General features: G+C 40.1%; 1 protein-coding gene and 2 non-coding genes across 3 annotated transcripts; all 3 read right to left on the bottom strand.

The window, feature by feature from the left end:
- Window positions 1-1,859: 1,859 nt before the first annotated feature.
- On the bottom strand, window positions 1,860-8,093 carry RPS3A (ribosomal protein S3A). Its single transcript, XM_072621240.1, has 6 exons — window positions 7,783-8,093; window positions 5,892-5,995; window positions 5,308-5,495; window positions 3,248-3,456; window positions 2,582-2,691; window positions 1,860-2,364 (listed from the first exon to the last, which is right to left on the bottom strand). Exons 1-6 carry the CDS (start codon window positions 7,842-7,844, stop codon window positions 2,243-2,245), a joined length of 795 nt encoding a protein of 264 aa, XP_072477341.1. The 5' UTR covers window positions 7,845-8,093; the 3' UTR covers window positions 1,860-2,242.
- Window positions 2,768-2,831, bottom strand: LOC140512927 (small nucleolar RNA SNORD73). The gene has a single exon (XR_011969980.1). It is a non-coding gene; the product is annotated as a small nucleolar RNA SNORD73 (small nucleolar RNA).
- LOC140512928 (small nucleolar RNA SNORD73) lies at window positions 4,546-4,613 on the bottom strand. Its single transcript, XR_011969981.1, has one exon. It is a non-coding gene; the product is annotated as a small nucleolar RNA SNORD73 (small nucleolar RNA).
- Window positions 8,094-21,741: the final 13,648 nt, after the last annotated feature.

The raw sequence follows: 21,741 nt of genomic DNA, 5'->3' as shown, positions 1-21,741 counted from the left end.
AAAAGGATTGGGAAAGTTGCTAATACAGTGCAATATTGCCATCTACAGACGTTTTGGGAGATTGCAACATCATCAGAGCCTTTTTAAGCACCCTGACATTCTCCTTGATGCCAAGTAACAAATAGAATTGATCTATTTTATTGGGTTATTAAGATTGACATTTTCTTTGCAACATTTGTAATCAGCCAGAGTTTCACAGAGAACAACTCAAGGACCTTGAATTTTCTCATTCAAGGAAGAAAGAAGACAAGTTCCAACTCAGGTCCTCAATCTAGACAATTTATATTAAAGTGATTGTAGCTATCTAGAAATTCAAATATGTTCTCTAATGCATTATAATATGGATAGATTCTTCTTAAAGAATTAGGTTATTTGGGTTATCTGGAAAATCAGCCATTGTAAAGAAGTCTGAAGAATCCTCATGTAACCACAAGGCATCACATAGAACTTGTCTCCACACAAAAGCAACACAAAACAATGTTAATATTTTGTAAATTCATGGATTAACTCAGATATTGTGGTATATGTGTAAATTAAATATGCATTTAGCCAATCATTGTCTGTCGGGGTCATACATTCTGGATTTTTTTTTAAGGAATCTTGATTGGGCAGAGAGCATTGCTTACACCTGTATTTTCAAGTACTGCCCCTTTAGGGAGGATTTCTATACTGGCGTACTTTACATTTCAGAGTAACATTCCGTTAAATGTTGAGTTTTAATAAAGTAGTCATGATATCCGTTCTTTCCCTTGAGGAAAAGAAGCTGATGAGCCCTTTTGGTAGGAAACTATCAACAAATGTAGAAAAACTAGCACATTTAGTACTTTTTCTCTGACTCCATGAAAGAAATGATTCATATATACCCTTCATTTTTATTGTACTGGTACTGATAAGTTTTCCAATTTGATACTGTAATCCTTAATTTGATGTCTTATAAAACCATCCATTTGCCCGTTCCACCTCTGGCTTACTCCTTTCAAAGTGATACGTACAAGTGCTGGGACCCAGTCCCTGGTAATTCTACTACAAGGCAGCATTCAGGGAATGACAAATCTCATTAAGCCATCTTGCCTTTTCAAACTCGACATTGTTTCTAGCAAAGTAACATAATCCTTTATGTTACCTACCATATGAAATGTTGAGAGTGCAGGAATACAACAGTTAAAGGCCTTGAACTTTCTCTAATAGCTTTACAGGTACAGGTGACCATTCTCACATAAAAGGCCCATTTCTCCATTGTTCGTGATTTGCTAATTGAACCTATTGCTCTCTAGAATTCATTATCTTTTTTCTGAGAAAGTCAGGTGGTTTTCCTCTCTTCCAGAGGTGCTACTTGATGGTCAGAACTAAAGCCAACAGAATTGTTGGATTCACAAGTACTAAGAATCCCCAATAGAGCAGCGAGTTAATTCTATCATTCTCTTGATCTTTACTCACCCAAGTTTTTCCTCAGATCCATAATTACTAAAACCCAAAACTAAACTGCCCTTAATGTGTTGAAGTTTTTAACTTATTTCAATTATACTGGTTATCAAATTCAAAAAGAAACACTTCCATATTACATTTTAATCTGGGTTGGGTTACACTCAGGAGATCTCTGTTCTAGTTATTGCTACTAATTGCTATTGCCTCAGTGGACAGGACACCAGGCCTAGTATAGAAATACTCCTCTTCGTGAGTTCAAATCCACCCTCAGAACCTTAGGCAAGGCACTTAACCCTGTTTGCTTCAGTTTCCTACATCTGGAAAAGGACACAAAACACTTCAGCATCTTTGCCAAGAAAACAACAATGACCATTTGGTCATGAAAAGCCAGGCACAAACGAAAATGACTTGAACAGCATTGTCTTAACAGGCAGTAACTTGAAATCAGTTTTTTTATTTAAAACCTATCCAAAACAACACATGACACTTTTTGCCACCAGGGTTGTAAGGATTAAATGGCTAAATAAAAAACGGATTTACAAATACTTTGTAAACTTCATTGATAAAATGAGAGTGACTCAAATCTTCCATTCCTGCTGAACCCATCTTGCATGATAATCCCAATGGTTTTATAACAAGTTTATTTACAGAGCAATTATACAATTTCATTGGGTAATATCAAGCCATTTGCTTGTCACATTTATGAGGTTTTCTAAGCAGAAAAGATTACTGCCATTTGATTTATAAACCTTTAAAAAAAAACCCAAAACCATCACAATGATAAATTTTTATTTTTCAATCTTTAAAAGTTCTTATTTTAGACAGACTCTTGAACCGGTGGTTCATAGCCATCAGCCCTTTCCACTTTTGTGCCCGTCTCATCTCCTGAAGGTTTTCCAGAGCCACCACCTTCACCGTGCAGTTCCATGAGCTTTCCCACTGAAAGGAAAAAGAAAAGCACATCCACTATTAGTTTATTGTATAGTTCAGAAGCAAACAGGTACAGACAGCAGTCAAGAACCTCAGGTCTGGATCTGGGAACGTCAGTAAATGAGCGCAAGCACGGAACACCATTTGGGACCAAAACTATAGTCATCATTCCCTCCCTCCCTCTTAATGCTGCAGTTAAGAAATTCATTATTTCAGTATGACTTACATTCAAATTTGGGCTTCTTGAGCATCTTGACCTTTCGGACAAATACATCATGGAGAGGGTAAATGGACTGGCAAGCCTTTTCTATGTCTTTTCCAATGCTGTCTGGAATTCTAAAAAGAAATCCTAACGTTAAAGTCCATTCAGTAATGATTCAGAAACACCTCCAAAATCTCCATGCTGCATGAGAATATCAGAATAGTGTATTATCATTAGATATCAATTGGGACCGAAACAGTTTTCATCATTTATTCCCATGAGAAGCAGCTCTTTGGTGTTATCTTTTAGGGCTTAAAGAAAGAGACAAGAACCACACATGCCAAGAAGGCTAGACTGATCTTTTTTCATTAGAGGAAATAGATGTTTGTACAAAGCAACAACAAAAAAAGATGAAAAGGAAACAGTAGTATGTTCCTTTAAACACAACCAACTGTTTGGAACAAGGGGAGAAAAGGCAGTTCCTGCTCCACAATGAACATTTCAATGAGGTTAAAAGTATCCATTTAAAAGCAAAAGAAACCAATTGTACTCTAACTGGTTAGGAAATGTCCAGAGAACTGGAAAAAAAAGCTTTTCCCTGGTTATTGTCTTGGTTATTTCTTATGAACTCCCGTGGTTCTGAGGCTCAAGAATAACTATTTCTGTGAAGGCAGAAACCTGGATACTTACAGTTTATTGACAACTTCTTTCAAGTCATTTGTCTGCACCTCTCGGGTCATGATTTCCATCATTTTCTTACGAATTTGACGAACCTGTTGGTGCTGGGCATAAGAGGTCTTACGGATCTGGTTGTTGCGCTTTTTGGTAAAACCAACACAAAAGAGGCGGAGCAAGTACCCATCAGTAGTTTTGACATCTACATGGGCTTCAATCATGGTCTAGAAAATTAGAAGATATTCTCATTTCAGCTTCAGGAAAGGTGACAATTTTAATCACTTCCTATTTACAAAATTCTAAAACCTCCAACATCCAAGTTGAGACATAAATAGTGCTCTTTTAAATCACTCCAAACTTCATTTTTAGAACATTATCTGAGCTATTATTCAAAGCCCTCTAGATATAAATTTTGGGTTGCTGACTTCCCTGTACAGCTGCAAGACAAAACCTGAATAACTTTTTCGATAGAAATTTGCCTATATAATTTCCCTAGCTTCTTAAACATAGAGCGAACTTTTATATTGATAATTCATGTTCATAATTAATATTAGTCATAATAAAAGCTATGACCTCAGGAAATAGGAATCTGTATTAAATTATATTTGCACCTAAATAGCATTGGGCTGATGAGTTCTCATGTATTTTTATTGGCTCTCCACTCTTTTGCCCATGCTGGACACCTTCAAAATCAGATAGCACTTGTTTGAACTCTAAGTAAAATTAAGAGTAAAACAATCTGAATCTGCACAAAAGATGGAGGAGATCCAAGAAAGAGACACAAGAATGCACCAATCAGCCTAAGATCACTTTAATTTTATGGTTTCTCTTTTGGTTGCCCTAGTACCTTTTAAAAATATATTTCCTGATGTTCTTTGGAATTCCAAAATACTAAATATAATTAGAGATATTATTTCCCATTTATATCACTACCTAAAAACTTCCAATCTTCTCTCAAATTCAATTATCTTTTAAAAACCAGAACATGTTTAAATATAGCAGTAAAATGTAAACAGATCTCTTTCTGTTCTAAGTAAGCTTTTTAAGATTCTCTCAGTCCATCCAAGCTCTTCCATCAGTATTAAATCCAAGATAAAAGGTTTCTTTAACAGTGAGAAAAATTCTGGAAAATATAAATAACTAACTAGTGCAAAGTTATTTTAAAACACAATATACTATAATGAAAATTACACTGAAGGTTAAGGTGCAAATTAAATGTACAATCCCCTCTGAGGATCTACAAGACAAATTTTCTACCAAACATGAAATCATTAAAAGAAAGGAGTCCGAAACTTTTATCTAATTTACAAGGGAATGTCAGAAAAAAATGTAACAGTATAATCACTACATATCATTTGGGCCCATTTTTTTTATCTTCATTCCCATAGCCATCATGTCAAAAATCTTGGTATGCTACTGCTTTTCCTCCGAGCATGCATTAAGTAGAAGACTGAGCAAATGGTCTAAACTATCTTTACATCTAGATTGCTACTTAGAGAAACACCAGAATATCTTCTCCTGCCCCTACATGTCCTACATGTTGCAGTTTCAAATCTTAGATACAACAACTTTGCTATGCTAGCCAAGACTATTATTAACATTCCCAATTTGACTAAAGAGTAAACAGGCTCAGAAACTTTGCCACTGGTCCCAAGACTAAGCAACAGAGAACTGAGATGAAGCATCAAGTCTTTTGATTCCAGTGCCATTACGCTACGTTTCCTCCCCAGTATTATCCTGTGAATACAGTTTTTAGTGAAGAGCCAGTTAGGAAAACAACTTGTTTAAACTAAAATTCCTGTTATTAAACAAATTAGTTCTACAGGATATCCTCTATATTAAATATTCTAAGTTTCTATCAATGCTCTATTTAACCACACAGGCCAATTCCCCCCACACACAAAAGTTGGTCCAGAACCTAGCTCTAGATGTAGATGTGATAACATTGCCTACTTATTTAACTGAAAAAGGAACCTAACAACAGTGAAGTGACCTGCCCCTATAATCTTTCATTGTAAATTAAAGTGCTGCAACAAAAGCTACAACTATCTAGTCATGCAGGACACAAGCCTTACCTGCCACTTTTTGACCATGGAGCACATCTTGTCCCGGGTAAGGTCCATTCCATGGAAATTAGTCAAACAATTTTTACCCTGAACATCTTCAGTAATTAACTTGAACTTACGAAAAGCCACCTCATCATTCTGCAGATCAGCAAGGCTCACTTCAAAAACTCGACCCTTGAGACCATCAGAGGCAATTTCTACAAAACAAAATCAGGTTTCTCATTACTATCACAAACCACAAAAGCAACATCAAACCCACCTCACAAAAAAGAGCTGTCACCAAGCCCTTAGCTTAGATGTTAAAGATAGCACAGGAAGTTCATGGAGAAGAAGGGGCACTGATCTACCTCAGTTATTGTGAAGAAAACATTTAAAAAACCTCAACAGGATTTATGATCATCACACATCTTAAGCTGTATTCAACTGCATTAAAAGCTTTTGCTACTCTTATCACAGCTATCAACTGTTTTCCCCAGACTTTATTCCTGACATCACCACCTGGATTCCATCACTTCTCTGTAACCAGCATCTAGTGGAAAAAGGTGGTTGGCAACAGGAACCACCCCAAGCCACACAGACAAAAAGACGTTTACTTGTTCCTTGAGTCCTTGTGACCAGTGTCTTGCCAATATTGCGAATGTTGAACATAGCTGGTGCTTTTACATCATACCAATCCTTCTTCGAAAATGGATCCACCCTTTATGAATGCAGAAAAAAGACACAAGTTAGCTACTTGTTATTTGTACAAAAGACAGCCTGGTATACTGGAAAGTTGGTCTCAGAGTCAGTAAGATCCTGACCCAAGCCCTGGCAACAGCAGAAACGTTCCCACAGGTGTTGAAGAAGTGAGAGAGCTGGAACACTAATACATTGTTGGTGGAGTGGTGAGCTGATCCAGCCATTCTGGAGAGCAATTTGGAGCCATGGCCAAAGCTACAAAAATGTGCACACCCTTTGAGCCAGCAATATCGCTTCTAGGGCTGTATCCCAGAGAGATCATAGAAATGGGAAAGGGTCCCACATGTACAAAAATATTTATAGCAGCTCTTTGTGGTGGCCAAGAACTGGAAATGAAGGGGATGCCCATCAACTGGGGAATAGCTAAATAAACTGTGGTATATGAATGTAATGGAATACTGTTGTGCTACAAGAAATGATGACCAAGAAGACTTCAGAGAGGCCTGGAAGGACTTATATGATCTGATGCTGAGTGAAAGGAGCAGAACCAGGAGAACTTTGTGCACAGCAACAACCACAGTGTGAGAGGAATGTTTCTGGTAGACTTGGATCTTCACTGCAATGCAAGGACCTAAAAAATTCCCAATAGACTCGAGGCAAAATGCCTTCCGTATCCAGAAAAAGTACTATGGAACTGGACCGCAGAAGGAAGCAGATCATTTTCTTTTGTGTTAGGTTCTGTTTTATGATTTCTCCCATTCACTTTAATTCTATGCAACATGACCATAGTGAAAATGTAATAGGAATGTATGTGCAGATCCTATATAAAAGTGCATGCCATCTCAGGGAGGGAGAGGGGAGGTAGGGGGAAAAAATCTAAGTTACGTGAAAGTGCCTGAAGAGCACTGAAAACAAATACAATAATGAACTAAAAAGAAAGGTTCCCATAGGGAGCTACACACTAAGGAAATCCATAAACACGGCCACCAACCACCGAAAAATGACTCCTTTCCACCGCCTCTGGCAACCCTGGAGTTCTATATACGCTAAGGAAAAACGTACGTCCCAACCAAGCTGGAACAAACCCAGCACACCTGACGCAGGGCCGGCCTCGGGGCTCAACTCAGGCCTGGGCCTGAACAAACGCGGCCTCAGCTTCCCCATCTTCAACGTGGAGGTGACCCCCACGGCCCTACCTCCCATCTCTAAAGCGCTTTTCCAACTGTAGCGCTCTCAATGACTGGATCACGGTGACACGCAGGGTGTTCAAGCGGCACCGTGCGCCTAGGCTGCGTGCACACACTCACACACACGTCCCCAGAAGGAAGCCCGGCCGGCCTCCACTGTCCCCACACGCTTTCCGCCTCCAGTCCAAGTGCAGTTTCACGGGGTGCCGGTCGCACGGAACCGAACTCGAACGCACGCTCGTCTGCACTTTCGCGGGGCATCATGACAGCCACGAAGTCCCGGAGCACGCCCCCAGCCCTCGGCGGCCCTGGCTCGGCGGGGAGCTCCGAGGAGGCGCGCAGAGGGAGCGTCCGCTCGGGACATCGGGAGATCGGGCCTGGGCGCGACGCGAGAGCCCAAAGCTCCGGACGCTGAACGGCGGGCCCCAGCGCCTTCCTCCCCGAGCTACTCGGGCTCGCGGCTGCGGCCTCCGCCGGCCCCAGGCCCCGGCGCTCTGGGCCTGGGCCGAGCCCAATCCGCCCGTCATCACGGCCATCCCGCCTGGCCCGCGGCTGGAAGCCCATCCGTCCGCCTCGGGGGACCCCCCCCAGGGGACCCCGGGCGCTAGTCAATACTTACACTTTCTTCTTGGCTCCTTTTTTGCCGCCTTTGGTGAGGCGCTTATTCTTGCCCACCGCCATGATCCCGCTCTGAAAGCCAAAAGGCCGAAAAAGCAGCTCACGCGAGACTTTAGGAAGCTGGGGCGGAGCTCGTCTCGGGCTTCCTCCAGCGAGTGCGCCACGCGTTTTTGCCCCTACCTCAAACCGTCGCGAGATCTGGGAGAGAGTAGCCGGTTCCACAGGAGCGGCTTCAGCGCCCCCTGGCGCTCGGAGGCTGCACAGGTTTGCTTCTCTCTCTCCTTCCCCCCCTCCCTCCCCGGGCTGCCGGAAGGAGCCACAGAAGCGGAAGTGGTGCCAGAGGTCGTGATGACGCCATCGCCAACGCCAGCGCGGCGCCTCAGTTTGGCCCTGAGGCGCAGAGAAGGTAACTGTACTCTTGTAGCAAGCTCCGAGGTTGTGTGCTCCAGCCCCCTCCTTTATAAATGCGGTTACAGCAGGATTTAGGAGCAGAGCTGGAGCTCCAACCCGCTTTTGACTTTGTAGACTTGCCCCTCCCCCACGCCCCCATCGCCGCCCGGCCTCACTGTGGCCAGAGAAAGCTCTACGTGGAATGCGTCCGACGAACACGTCAGAGTCACCGCAGCCTGGTGGTTGTCCTTGGCTTTGGAGAGGACCGAGAGGACGTCCCCGTGACAGAGGGGCCTGAAGCCTCGGGCTCCCCGCAGTGCGGCTCCCTGTGCCCTTGCAGGGGCTCTTAGCCCGGGCCCCGTGACCTTGGGTTTATGTGTACGCACACACATGTACGTATGTGTATATGCATATATATATATACACACACTCTTTAAACAACTCAGTGAAACGGGCTTCCTTGGTAGTCCTGGTATTTTATTTTGCACGTTTAAAAATAAGACAAAGGTTAAGAATCTTGACTCTAGCCTTTCTCACACACACCCCACCCCCAGCCTGTCTCTCCACGTGACTGGACATTATCTCACGTCCTCAAGGACTTCCTTGTGTCAAGAATTCACGGGGAGTCATCCCATTTAGAGTATTACCATCCTATTTATAAAAAGCTCTAACGATGGCAGAATGCTTTGTGTACGTTCACAGTGTGCTCTATAACAGAGTTCATCCTCTACACTGTGCAAATCAAGAATTGTAGAGGATGGATTCTATACGGAGAGGCTATAATGGATATATAATAGAATCCATCAACTACATTTTGTGAAGCAAGAAACAGGCCAAACTTCCTAAAAATTGTTGCCACGGCCAGAAGATGTGGAAGTAAAGTTGGTTTAATTGTTTTTAAATCACAAAACTGCAACTTGTCATTGCCTAGGAGCTGGTTTTGAACCCAGGGCCGCAGACGCAGCCATCATGGTCTTAGGCTCTATGCTTCATTCACATTACCCAGTTACACTGCCTTCAAGCCTTAGCTCATAGACTGGACAAGTCCCCACGCACCTAGCATAGAGCAAATGTAATTACTAAACAGTAATTGTTTCTCTTTTACCTAGGAACCCTGAGGGTCTTCCCCTCCCAGTTTGATTGTTTTATTATTATTATTAAAGGGGCCATCCCTTAAGTAACTACTTAAAGAAGGCTATTCATTGAATGGGTGTATCTCACTCAAAGTGAGAATGTGATCAGACCTTAGCCTGAAAGGACCAGGGTCTCCCATTGCATCCTGGGCCATCTCCAGCCTTCTTGACACTGATGAATATCTGGTTACTGGACCTGGATGGCTCAGGGGGAGAAAGTGAGGTTGGTGACCTGCACAGCCCTCCCTCACTCAAATCACAGTCAACTGGAAGTCTTGTCATCATCTTGATGTCATGGTCCGCTTAGACAATGAAGGAGAAACACAAGAGTCATCTCCCAATTCTTAGTGCCCTGGCTTCTCCAATTACTTAGTAGTGGCTCTGTATATACTTTACATACTTCTCTGTGTATATGGTGTTTCCCTCTAGTAGAGTTATAAGTTTCTTTAAGTCAGGAACTATTTCATTTTTATCACTATATTCCCAGCATAGTGTTAGGTGCTCAAAAAATGCTTGATGACTTGAATCTGGGAAAGGAGAAGAAAAGAGAATTTGAATGGGAGAAAAAAACTAACACCAAAGTAGAAGTCACCTATTTCACTACTGACCAAGCACTAACCCTGAATAGGATATTAGTGTTACCTTTCTCAAATAACACTTGCATTTTAACGAGGGCCCTCTGACATCAGTGAAGTGCCTCCAGCCTCTAGAATTTCAGACACCAGTGAGTGAACTAGTGAGGTATCTATTTTTAGACATGAAAGAGGATTGGCTTTAGCAACCTGTTTTGCTTACCTACAGAAAAACTCCTAATGAAAACGATTCTCTTTATACAGTTCTAATGGTAAACAATTTCAGAACACACTTGAAGGCTATGCCCAATTTCTTCAAATTAAAAAAAGTTAATTATAAAAAACATAGTAGCTTTTCAACCCATTTTATTTTAATGATATTAGACATTGTAAGTTTCAGACTCAATTTCCTACTTAAAGATGAAGCAGTTATTTTTCTAGTAGTAACGCTGACTTGAACTAAGTCACCCACATTTTATTGATAGTGAAAATGGCACACATTTATGAAATAAAATTAAGAATACAATTTGTAGCAAAGAAACAGCACAAATCTAAGGGGAAATTGTCCTCATTAATATCACATTCTAACTAAGCTACCCAGCCCATATGATAATATGACACAATTTTCATGTGTTTGTTTTCTTCCAGTTTAATATTCAGCTGTTTATAGGATGATCACAAACTGATTATTCATTCACGGCCCTCCCTCCCTGTTTTATCAGGCAGCACTCTTCCTAAGCTTCTGTCATACTCTCTCACACTTTTAAAATGGCCAAAGAACAAGTGTGTCCTTCTCCTGTTCCTTTTTGTGACTGCTTTATTTTCTGTAGGACAGGCTGGTAGTCCCTGCCCTCTCTTCCTTGATCCATTTCCCAATTTTCAGCATCAGTGGTTTATTTCATTTTGTCAGGTTGGATCTATTTTAATTTCACATTTATTCTTTATGCTTCTAACAATCTTGATTTAACTGTGTAGGAATGCAAGTAAATCTGGAGATACTAAGAGTATACAAATATAGAGAGAGTACATTAAGTTAGAAGCATTCAGTTAGTGAAAAGAGCACAGAATTAAGATTCAGCATGCCTGTTTCTGTCACTTTACTACACAGAAGTGGAAACTGAGGGCAGAGGTGGTGACTTACACATACTTAATCACAGGTGACTTGAAACAGAACTTGAACCCAGGTCTTCTGACCCGTGTTCTTTTCACTGTTTAAACCTGTTTTCTCCTCAGTAATAATTCTTGTCCTGTTTACCTCACAGAGCTGTTATGAAAAGCAAATGAAATGTGTAGGTAGCACATTTAAAATGAAAGTTCTCCCTGAACTTAAGGTACTATATTCTTTTATGAGACTGTTTAATGATGGAACAGCTGCATTGTATATTCCTTGTCAGTTTGGTACAGCATAAAATCCTCTTAATTTATCTTTAATTTGTCAGTAAGTAGAATCATAGAATGTTAGATTTGGACAGAACCTTAGAGAGCATCTATTCATAGATAAGATTCTAGAGTTTAGATCTAGACGGTACCTCAGAGATTCTTCAAGTCCCAAGGAAATAAAGTCTAAAAAGACTCAATCTTAAACGATTTTGACAAGAACACATCTCTGGTGAGTGAAAGTCCTAGGACAAGAACCCAGTTAATTAACTACTATGTAGTATCATGAGCTCCTTAATCATAATAAACAAATATAATTTACCATTTTAAGTAATTTTTTGTAATACCATTACCTATTTGGTTAAATATTTGTCCATAGTAAATCACTCATTTCACCAATATAAAATTAGCCAAGTTGGCAGACCAAGCCCCTTATACAGTGTATCCAAGCTAACCTAATTCAACAAGCATTTGGTAAGTGCCTACTAAATGCACTAAGCCTTTTTTTGTAGGGATACAGAAAACAAAATGCAGTTTCTCAAGATTATATTCTACAGCACATAAACAGATAAGCATATACCACAATAAGTTGAGGAGCAGTAACATTAATGGTTCAGAACAGTATTCTATAGAAGATGACATACTCCAAAGCCTGAGAAAAGTTATCTTGTTGCTCCAAAATTGCATGCCTTGTTTCATCTGCCAGTTTCATTGTAACTCATAAGAGAATGTTATCATTCTAAAGAGATAGTGTTTCAAGCTTAGGGAATCATAAACCTCATGTTAGCAAAGACTGCCATGTTCTTTGTCTAATTCCTTTTTCCCCCACGAGTGAGACAGCCACAGAGGAGCATTTAATGAGGCCAGGTGCTTCTAGTTTACTCATTAAAATACTCAGGCACCTAAGGGATTTGTCAAGGACCATTATTCCCATCTTGCCTTTGTTTTGTACTAAAAGTTTCCTTATGAGGTTTAGATTTAGGTCTATGTTTGCTTAGGTAACTTTTTCCATTTCAATACATGTTTTATGGTTGCTTATTTTTAAATAATACAAATATCAGCTTTCTAAATGAACGGGATGGAAGGCATTGTTTATAAGTTTTGTTTCAGAGTAAACAATGATGCTTCCAGTAGATCATCCGAGACCTACTCAGATGATTAGCATTACAATTGTGAGAAAATAATGCATTTTGAAATATCAATTTTTAAAGGTATATTCCTTAAAGTTTGCTAAGTGGTAGCAATTTTAATGAAAATTTAATGGATTTTTACTTACAAGGCTAGTAAGTAGTACCAAAGGTTTAGAAAACAAATGATTAATTTAAGATTGCTGAGTAAAAAAAAAACAAAAAACTAGCTTTATGACAGACATTTTCTCTTTAGGTACTTAGCTTCTCCCTTTAACTTCCCATCTATAAAGTGAGAACGGTAATAGAGCAATGGGAATGTTCAGAGTTCTTCAAGATGAAATTACTGTAATATCTTCTAGGTCCTATCCTAGATCACCTATAGGCCTCAGCTTCTGCAGAATTCTGCCATTATTAAGACCTCCAAACATATTAAAGGGATGGAAAACAAGACAGTATTGCAGAGTTTGAGATTCAAGACATTTTATATGAAAGTACTTGGAAAAGGATGAAGGAGGACTATGCCAATGTCAGAAACTATTTTTACTGCTTTTTCCCACTCAGCTGTTGCTTCAGAACAGCTTTTTCTGCTTCTTACATCTTGCTGCTAAAACTCCTGGAGGTGCTCCTGCCAGTCCATGCTTACTGTCTACCTAAGGCTCCTGGGGATGGTATGACTCAGCAGAAAGCAGGATTGATGTTGGAGCTGGGCCAAGAAGCCAAACCAGAAAGCTGACAAATCGGGCTAACCCTGGCAGCAGTGGTATAACTAGGAGAGTATGAATGATAGAACCATACCAAGTTCAACTCCAAAAGGGCTTCACAGGGACGAGGTGAGGAGAGGCAAGGTCACCCTCCTAAACCAGAAGCCAGAAGGCTTATTTTTATATTGAAAAGCACCTGCTTCTTGGCTTCATTACTTCTACATACTCACAATAGTCCATTTTTTTTCTGAGCCAGAATTTTGAACACTAAAGGACCTCTTAGAGATCATGTGATCCAATCTCATCATTCTACAGGTGCAGACACTAAGGCTCAAAGAATTCAAGTGACTTGTTCAAGGTTGCACAGCTACTTAATGGCAGAGCTGAGATCAGACTTCTGCACTGAGCTATGAATCTCCAGCATGAATAACAATTTCTAATAGTAATAACATATTTACATTAAATGTCCTTTTATTGTAAACTGGCTAATCAGAAACTTTATGCATCTTTCAGTCTGTTAAGTTGAAGAACTGGGACTAGGAAGTTTTTAGAGGGCTGGAAGATTCAGGGAAAGAAGGAAGGAGGGGGGCAGAGCCAAGATGGCGGAGTAGAAAGACGCACATACACATAGCTCCAAACCCACAACCCACAGAACATCTACAAATAAGTAACTCACGGTGAATTCTGCACCCAGAGGCCACAGAACATTGGAGCGAGGGAGATTTCTGTTCCAGAGAGACCTGCAAACCTCTCGCAAAAGGTCCTTCGCGCCGCGGACTGGGCGCCGGGACTGGGAGCTGAGTACAGCCCTGCCGCGGCCGAGGAAAAGATCCGAGCGGGCTTCAGGGACAGGATCTCCAGCGGCCACGGGGGTCCCTCCACACACAGGTGATAGGGGTCCATGATAGGGTCTCTTTGGTGGGTCAAGAGGGCCGTGAGGTACCCCCATAACTCAGGCCACCTCGGGAGGCAACAGTGGAGGCAGGAGCAGACCTGGGCTCCCAAAGCAGGCAGGAGCCCGGATCCATTGTTGAAGGTCTCTGCATAAACCCCCTGAGGGAACTGAGCCTGTGAGGCGGCCCTGCCCCGACCTGAGCACCTGAACTTAATCTCACACTGAATAGCAGCCCTGCCCCCGCCCAAAGCCCTGAGGCTGGGAAGCAGCATTTGATTCTCAGACCCCAAGCGGTGGGCTGGGAGGATCCGGAGGCGAGGTGGGTGTGAGGAGAATATTCAGAGCTCAAGTCACTGGCTGGGAAAATGCCCAGAAAAGGGAAAAAAACCAAGACTATTGAGGGTTACTTTCTTGGTGAGCAGGTTTCTCCTCCCCTCCCTTCTGATGAGGAAGAGCGGTGCTCACCATCAGGGGAAGACACGGAAGTCAGTGCTTCTACATCCCAGCCCACTCAATGGGATCAGTTCTGGGAAAAGGTCTTAAAGAGCCCAAACAATTTTCAAAATCATGATAGAGAGGTGGAGGAAAAACTGGGAAGAGAAATAAAAGACTTGCAAACAAAGTATGAACAACAAATCAGCACCCTGCTAAAGGTGACCCAAAAAAATGCGGAAGAAAATAACACCTTGAAAAATAGGCTAACTCAATTGGCAAAGGAGGTTCAAGAAGCCAATGAGGAGAAGAATGCTTTCAAAATCAGAATTAGCCAAATGGAAAAGGAGGTTCAAAAGCTCACTGAAGAAAATAATTCTTTCAAAATTAGAATGGAACAGATGGAGGCTAATGACTTTATGAGACACCAAGAAATCACAAAACAAAACCGAAAGAATGAAAAAATGGAAGATAATGTGAAATATCTCATTGGAAAAACAACTGACCTGGAGAATAGATCCAGGAGAGACAATTTAAATATTATGGGCCTACCTGAAAGCCAGGATCAAAAAAAGAGCCTAGACATCATCTTTCATAAAATTATCAAGGAAAACTGCCCTGATATTCTAGAACCAGAGGGCAAAATAAGTATTGAAAGAATCCACAGATCACCGCCTGAAAGAGATCCAAAAAGAGAAACTCCTAGGAACATTGTGGCCAAATTCCAGAGTTCCCAGATCAAGGAGAAAATATTGCAAGCAGCTAGAAAGAAACAATTCAAGTATTGTGGAAATACAATCAGGATAACACAAGATTTAGCAGCTTCCACATTAGGGGATCGAAGGGCGTGGAATAGGATATTCCAGAAGTCAAAGGAACTAGGACTAAAACCAAAAATCACCTACACAGCAAAACTGAATATAATACTTCAGGGGAAAAATTGGTCTTTCAATGAAATAGAGGACTTTCAAGCATTCTTGATGAAAAGACCAGAGCTGAAAAGAAAATTTGACTTTCAAACACAAGAATGAAGAGAAGCATGAAAAAGTAAATAGCAAAGAGAAGTCATATGGGACTTTACAAAAGTTGAACTGTTTACATTCCTACATGGAAAGACAATATTTGTAACTCTTGAAACTATTCACCATCTGGGTACAGGGTGGGATAACACACACACACATGCACACGCACACGCACACACACATAGAGACAGAGTGCACAGAGTGAACTGAAGAGGAGGAGATCATATCTTAAAAAAAAAAATGAAATCAACCAGTGAGAGAGAAATATATTGGGAGGAGAAAGGGAGAAATGGAATGGGGCAAATTATCGCTCATAAAAGAGGCAAGCAAAAGACTTTTTAGTGAAGGGAAAAAGAGGGGAGGTGAGAGAAAAACATGAAGTTTACTCTCATCACATTCCACTGAAGGAAGGAATAAAATGCACAGTCATTTTGGTATGAAAACCTATCTCACAATACAGGAAAGTGGGGATAAGGGGATAAGCAGGGTGGGGGGGATGATGGAAGGGAGGGCACGGGGAGGAGGGAGCAATTTGAGGTCAACACTCATGGGGAGGGACAGGATCAAAAGAGAGAACAGAAGTAATGGTGGACAGGATAGGATGGAGGGAAATATAATTAGTTCTTACACAACGCTACTATTATGGAAGTCATTTGCAAAACTACACAGATCTGGCCTATATTGAATTGCTTGCCTTCCCAAGGGAAGGGGTGGGGAGGGAGGGAGGGCAGATTGGCAGACAGGGGCAATTAGAACCCTCGGTGTTTTGGGGTGGGGGGAGGGGACAAAAGGGAAGAAAATGTGGAACCCAAAATTTTGTGAAAATGAATGTTAAAAGTTAAATTAATAAAAAAAAAATTAAATTAAATTAAAAAAAAAAAAGAAGAAGAAGGAAGGAGGACTGAGGAGAATCTAAGGTGTACTGATTTAAGGATGTAGATACAGTCCAGACCATTTGAGTGCTCAGAATAAACAAACAACTAAGGAATTTCTCTAGGCAAAGTCCTTTTTTACACAGACAAAATGTAATATTCCTAGTGTCCAACATTAAAGAGCCCCCATTCCAGAAGTTCAGTGAGCTGAAAAAACCTAACCTGAGCTTAGGGGCTGAAATAGTTTGGGTATTGCTTGCAAGGATCTAAATAAGATGACTGTTGATGAGAAGATAATATGTAACAAAGAGAACTTAAGAAAGGCTTATTAATATTTTAAATGGGCTACTTTAAATAATGTACTCTGTGCCTCTCTTATAGCACATGGTTCTTTCTAGTTGAATTACAATCGTTTATGTTTAGCCTTTGTCTTCCTAGCATATACTGTAAGCCACTTGAGGGAAAGGACAATGTCTTAATCATTTCTATGTCAAGTACATTTCTGTATTTGTATAAGGCCTCCCACATTAATAGTCCTCAAACCCTGTCTAGCTGTGTGACCCTGGGCATTTAACCTCTCTCAGCCTCAGTTTCCTCACCTGTATAATGGGGGAAATAATAGCACCTACTTCGCAAGGTTATTATGAGGATGAAATGAGATAATGTACGTAAAACTCTTTGTAAACCTTAAATAACTATGTAATCACTAGTTATTAATATTACTGTTAGACATTCAGTATATTTCTGTTAAACTGAATGTGAATTTATTCTACTCTCCACACTGTGGTAAAGAATAAAATAAAATAGGTATGTACTGCAATAGGATGCACACAGTGATTTCAGGAGCATAATTTTTTTTATGAAACCCTTGTCCAACGTTTAAGTTCAGTGGCAAGATGAAAGCTCAACTATTCTAAACCTACAGCAGAATAAGCAGCACTTGAATTTTGTTGTTTTTGTTGGTGTTAAAAAGAAGGTGCAAGTGATGCAGAATAATGTGTTGACTAGAATTAATTTTAACTAAGTGAACAAGTCATTGATGGTCATTCACTAGAGTTTTGTTATACAGAACCTTTCTTTGGAAAACATTTCCCTATACATATTTAATGCATTCATTCAGCAAGTATTTATTGGACCCCTGCTATTTGTATGAGACTTTAAGAGCTCTTGCCTACCTTCTCTAAGTGTGTGCTCTTTAAGTAAACCAAATCTCCAAGCAGTTTTTCATGAAAAGTCCTAGTTTGATAACTTTAAAATATAGCACAGATTGAGTTTTTTCTCTCTCTGGTGAGGTAAAAATCTATTGTTTGCTATTCTTATCTCAAGCTCTTCCTGATTCCCTTCCCAGTGACTAATAAAGTGAGAAGTGGTTTAGATCTCTAATCATGCTAAGCATGCAAGCAGGGGTGAGTTTTATGTTCCAGATAGAAGCTTTTATTCTGTATCTGAATGTTGGCGGATCTGGACTTTATACAACCCTGTCCTTTTTTGAGTTCCACTGACCATCACTGTACAAAAGACATCAGATACAAACACACCATAGTTTTATAGAAGGACAAGATAAGGTTTCTGGTTCTGTTTTGTTTCCATTTTTCTTCCTAATAACATCCAGGATTTTGTGGTCTTTTTTAACTGCAGTAATAACATATTCAGTGTCTTCACAGAACAATCTGCCATGATTTCCAGAACCCTGTCTTTGATATACTGGCAATATAATATAGAGAAAAGATTGGATTTAGAGTTCAGAATTCCTGAATTCTAATTCTGGTTCTGCTACTTGTATGATTGAGTAAATCCTCTCATCTCTCTAGGTCTCATTTTCCTTATCTCTGATATGAGGGAAAGACCTCTAAGGTCTGTCTACCTCTAAATATCTAGTCCTATAATCATTCATTTAACAAACTTATTGAGCAGTCACTGTATACAAAAAACTGCTAGGCATTTTGGGAAATCCAAAAATAAAGGGGACATGAAATATGAGGACTAATCAGGGGTTAAGATGCATATAAGTAACTCTAGTACAAATTTAAGGTCATATCTGAAAATCAATGCCCATTTTTCATGAATTATAATCTGAATTGTTACTCCCCAAATTCTTTCACTGTTGAGATTCTTTATTGTTTTACTCAATGGAATGTTTGTTAATTTGAAAATGTATATGGCTAGAAATCTAAAGCAACTATTATTTACAAAGGAGAAATTCTAGAATTCTCCCAATAAATTCAGGAAAAGCAAAGATACTTCTTTTATCACTATTATCTGACATAGTTCTACAAATTCTAGCCATAGCAATATGACCCAAAAAAAAAGGGTACAAGTACTGGAAAAGATGAGACAAAATCATTCCTATTTGCTGATGATATCATACATTAGAGAATCAGAAAAAAAAACTAATTGAGAGGATAATTTAAGTAAGACAAAGGACAAAAATGCCCTCAAATCAACAATTCTGTGTAGCAATAACAGAATTCAGGAGGAAATGGTAGAAAGAAAATTCCTCTTCAAAATACCTCTAAATACATGAAACACCTGGAAGCCAATCTACCAAGACATACCCCAGATTGGCATTGATAAAATTAAAAATACTTTTAATAGAGATAAAAGACAAATAATGAGAGTACAGCTTCATAGTTGGACCATACAAATACAATCAGCACACCACATTTAGAGCCTTACTATTAAAACAGACAAAATAAACAAAATAATAACAAAATTCATTTGGAGGAATGAAAGGTCCAATATCCCAAAGTAAGTAATGGTAATAGTTAGGAATGAGGAGGAATAGTAGTGCTAAGCCTTAAAATACATTATGAAATAGTAATAGTCAATTTTTTTTATGTCATTTAAAAAATTGAAAGGTAAATTAGCATACCAGATTATATATGTTAGGATCAGAAACAACCAGACTTAGTTGTCCCACTGTTGAATAAATCCAAAAACACATCTTGCTTTTGGAAGGATCCCTTGTTTTATAAGACTGGTAAGAAAATGAAATCAGCCTGGCAGAAAATAAGCCCAGATCAGCAATTCACACCATATATCACATTAAGTTCCAAATGGGTACATAACCTAAACATTAATGAATACATCATTTTAAAAAATAAGGGACTATAGAAATGGATACTTTTCCTCAGCTTGGAGTACGCTGAGGATTCTTATCCAAGCTAAGAAATAGCAACAATTAAAGAGAAAGTAGACAAATTTTGCCCATACAAAATTTAAAAAGTTGGCCTAAACAAAATCAGTGTAGCTAGAGTATGAAGAAAATCTGTCAGTTGGGGAAAAAATACCTCAAATATCAGATAAAAATAAAATAGACTTCCCCAGTTGATGCCAGGTTTCCCTTCCTGGAAGTTGAAGTTCTTTAGAGTATAAATTCCTGGTGAGTAGGAATTGTTTCATTCTTTGTGCCTACAAAAGGGCATAACCAATACCAATAGATAGAAATTACAAATAAACTGAAAGGAAGGAAAATCTTTTTAGTCAAGGGTGGAAGTATTTTTTTCAGGCATTGTTCTAGGTACTAGGGATACAAAGAAATGAAAAACAAAATAGTGCCCTGCCTTCAAGGAGCTCATCTTCCCATGGGGTCATGGTGAGACAACACGCAAACAACCACGTCTGAGCAAGATATACACAGGCTAAATTTGAGGTAACTTGAGAAGGAAGATTCTAGCCTTCAGGGGGTCCTGGGAAAGACTTTCTGAAAAAGTGAGGATTATAGCTGAGACTTGAAGGAAGCCAGGAGGGGGCAGTAAGGAGGGATACATTATAGACATGACAGACAGCCAGTGAAAATTCAGTCAGAAGATGGGGTGTCTTTTGCAAAGAACTGCAAGGAGGGCAGAATGAATCAGAATAAATACAAGAGAGTAATATTTAAGAAGTCTAGAAAGCTAGAAAGGGGCCAGATTGTGAAGGTCTTTAAAGGCCAAACAGAGGATTTTTCAGTTGATCCTGCAAGCAATTGGAAGCCACAGGACGTATGCAATCCTAAAAGGTAGCTAGGTGGCACAGTGGATAGAGCACTGGGCCTGAAGTCAAGAAGACATGAGTTCAGATCCAACCTCAGACTCTAACTATGTGACCCTAAGTAAGTCACTTAACTTGTCTTCCCAGCTGTAAAATGGGGATAACAGCACTTACCTCAGAGGGCTGTTCACCAGCACAGAGATAATATTTGTAAAGTGCTTTGCACTTTACCAACTTTACTGTGTGCCAGGCACATAGGAGACACTTAGTAAATGCTGATTCTCTCCCTCCCTAAAAATCAGCAGACTACACAATTACACAGTCACAACCACAGGACTTATGTGAAGAAAAGGAGTTAAGCACCTAATAAAAGTAGTGACACCATTTTTATATGTTCAATGGTTAAGAAATATATAAAAACTCCTATCAATAGTGGCAGCATCTATGGCCTTGGGCTGTTGCTCAGCAGGAGAACTGGTTCCCACAGGGTCCAAGCTGGCAAAGCTGATGGACAGCTGCAGGTGAGAGGTCATCCTACACAGACCACAGTTCTGGGAAAAGTCTAGGGTTGAGCCATGACAGAAGGTACGGATAGGGAGTAAGTGCATGGATTTAGACTAGCCCTACTTGCCCACAGCCCCTATTGTACCAGAAGACATATGGTAAATATGGCTAAATATGATACTTTACCTTGAAGAAGACCTGAAATTTGCTTGTGAGTTATTGTGAAGTGGTAGAAGGAAGATCATGTGAAATCAAAAAGAGGGTTGATAACTGTCCAGATGTGGGTGGGCATGGCTCACCATCCTCTTGTCATCTTTTCTGCAACTGAGGGCAACTTTCCATGTTCTTGCCATTTCTCATGCATGAAATTCTGCAGGAATTAATCCAAATTAGTGTTATGTTCAAATTGTCCTCTAGTATTTCAGTTGAGTTGGAACATATTTGCATTTTCAAAACATACACTTTATAGCTTTGTAGAACAAAAAGAAAGAAGTTGGAAAAGGGAATGGGGGAAGGGATGGGAAGGCATCCAGTCTATGAAAGATGAAGTCTAGTCTTTTCTGGCTCCTGAACACAGACCACAGAGACACATGGAGGAACAGAGACATGCCACAAGAGCTCCTGCCTGCCTTCTGTAGAAGTACCACAATACCATGAAGAATGGGAGGGGAAAACCCAGGCCACCACAGCAACTTTCTGAGAGCCCTGCCTGTTTACTACCTACTATCTCCCCTAAGTGCCACTGTGGTTCTCCCAAGAGATAGATAGGTTGGTCAGGCCAGAGTACACAAATGCTGATGAAAACTGGCCCAAATATCTACATCTTCCCTCAAGTAGGTATTTTCAGTCATGTCTAACTCTTCATGACCCCATTTGATGTTTTCTTGGAAAAGATCCTTGAATGGTTGTCATTTCTTTCTCCACCTCATTTTTCTAGATGAGGAAACTGAGACAAACAGG

The sequence above is a fragment of the Notamacropus eugenii genome, chromosome 6 (genome assembly GCF_028372415.1).
Source record: "Notamacropus eugenii isolate mMacEug1 chromosome 6, mMacEug1.pri_v2, whole genome shotgun sequence".
Lineage (NCBI taxonomy): Eukaryota > Metazoa > Chordata > Mammalia > Diprotodontia > Macropodidae > Notamacropus > Notamacropus eugenii.
This window is presented reverse-complemented; position numbering and strand designations above follow the sequence as displayed.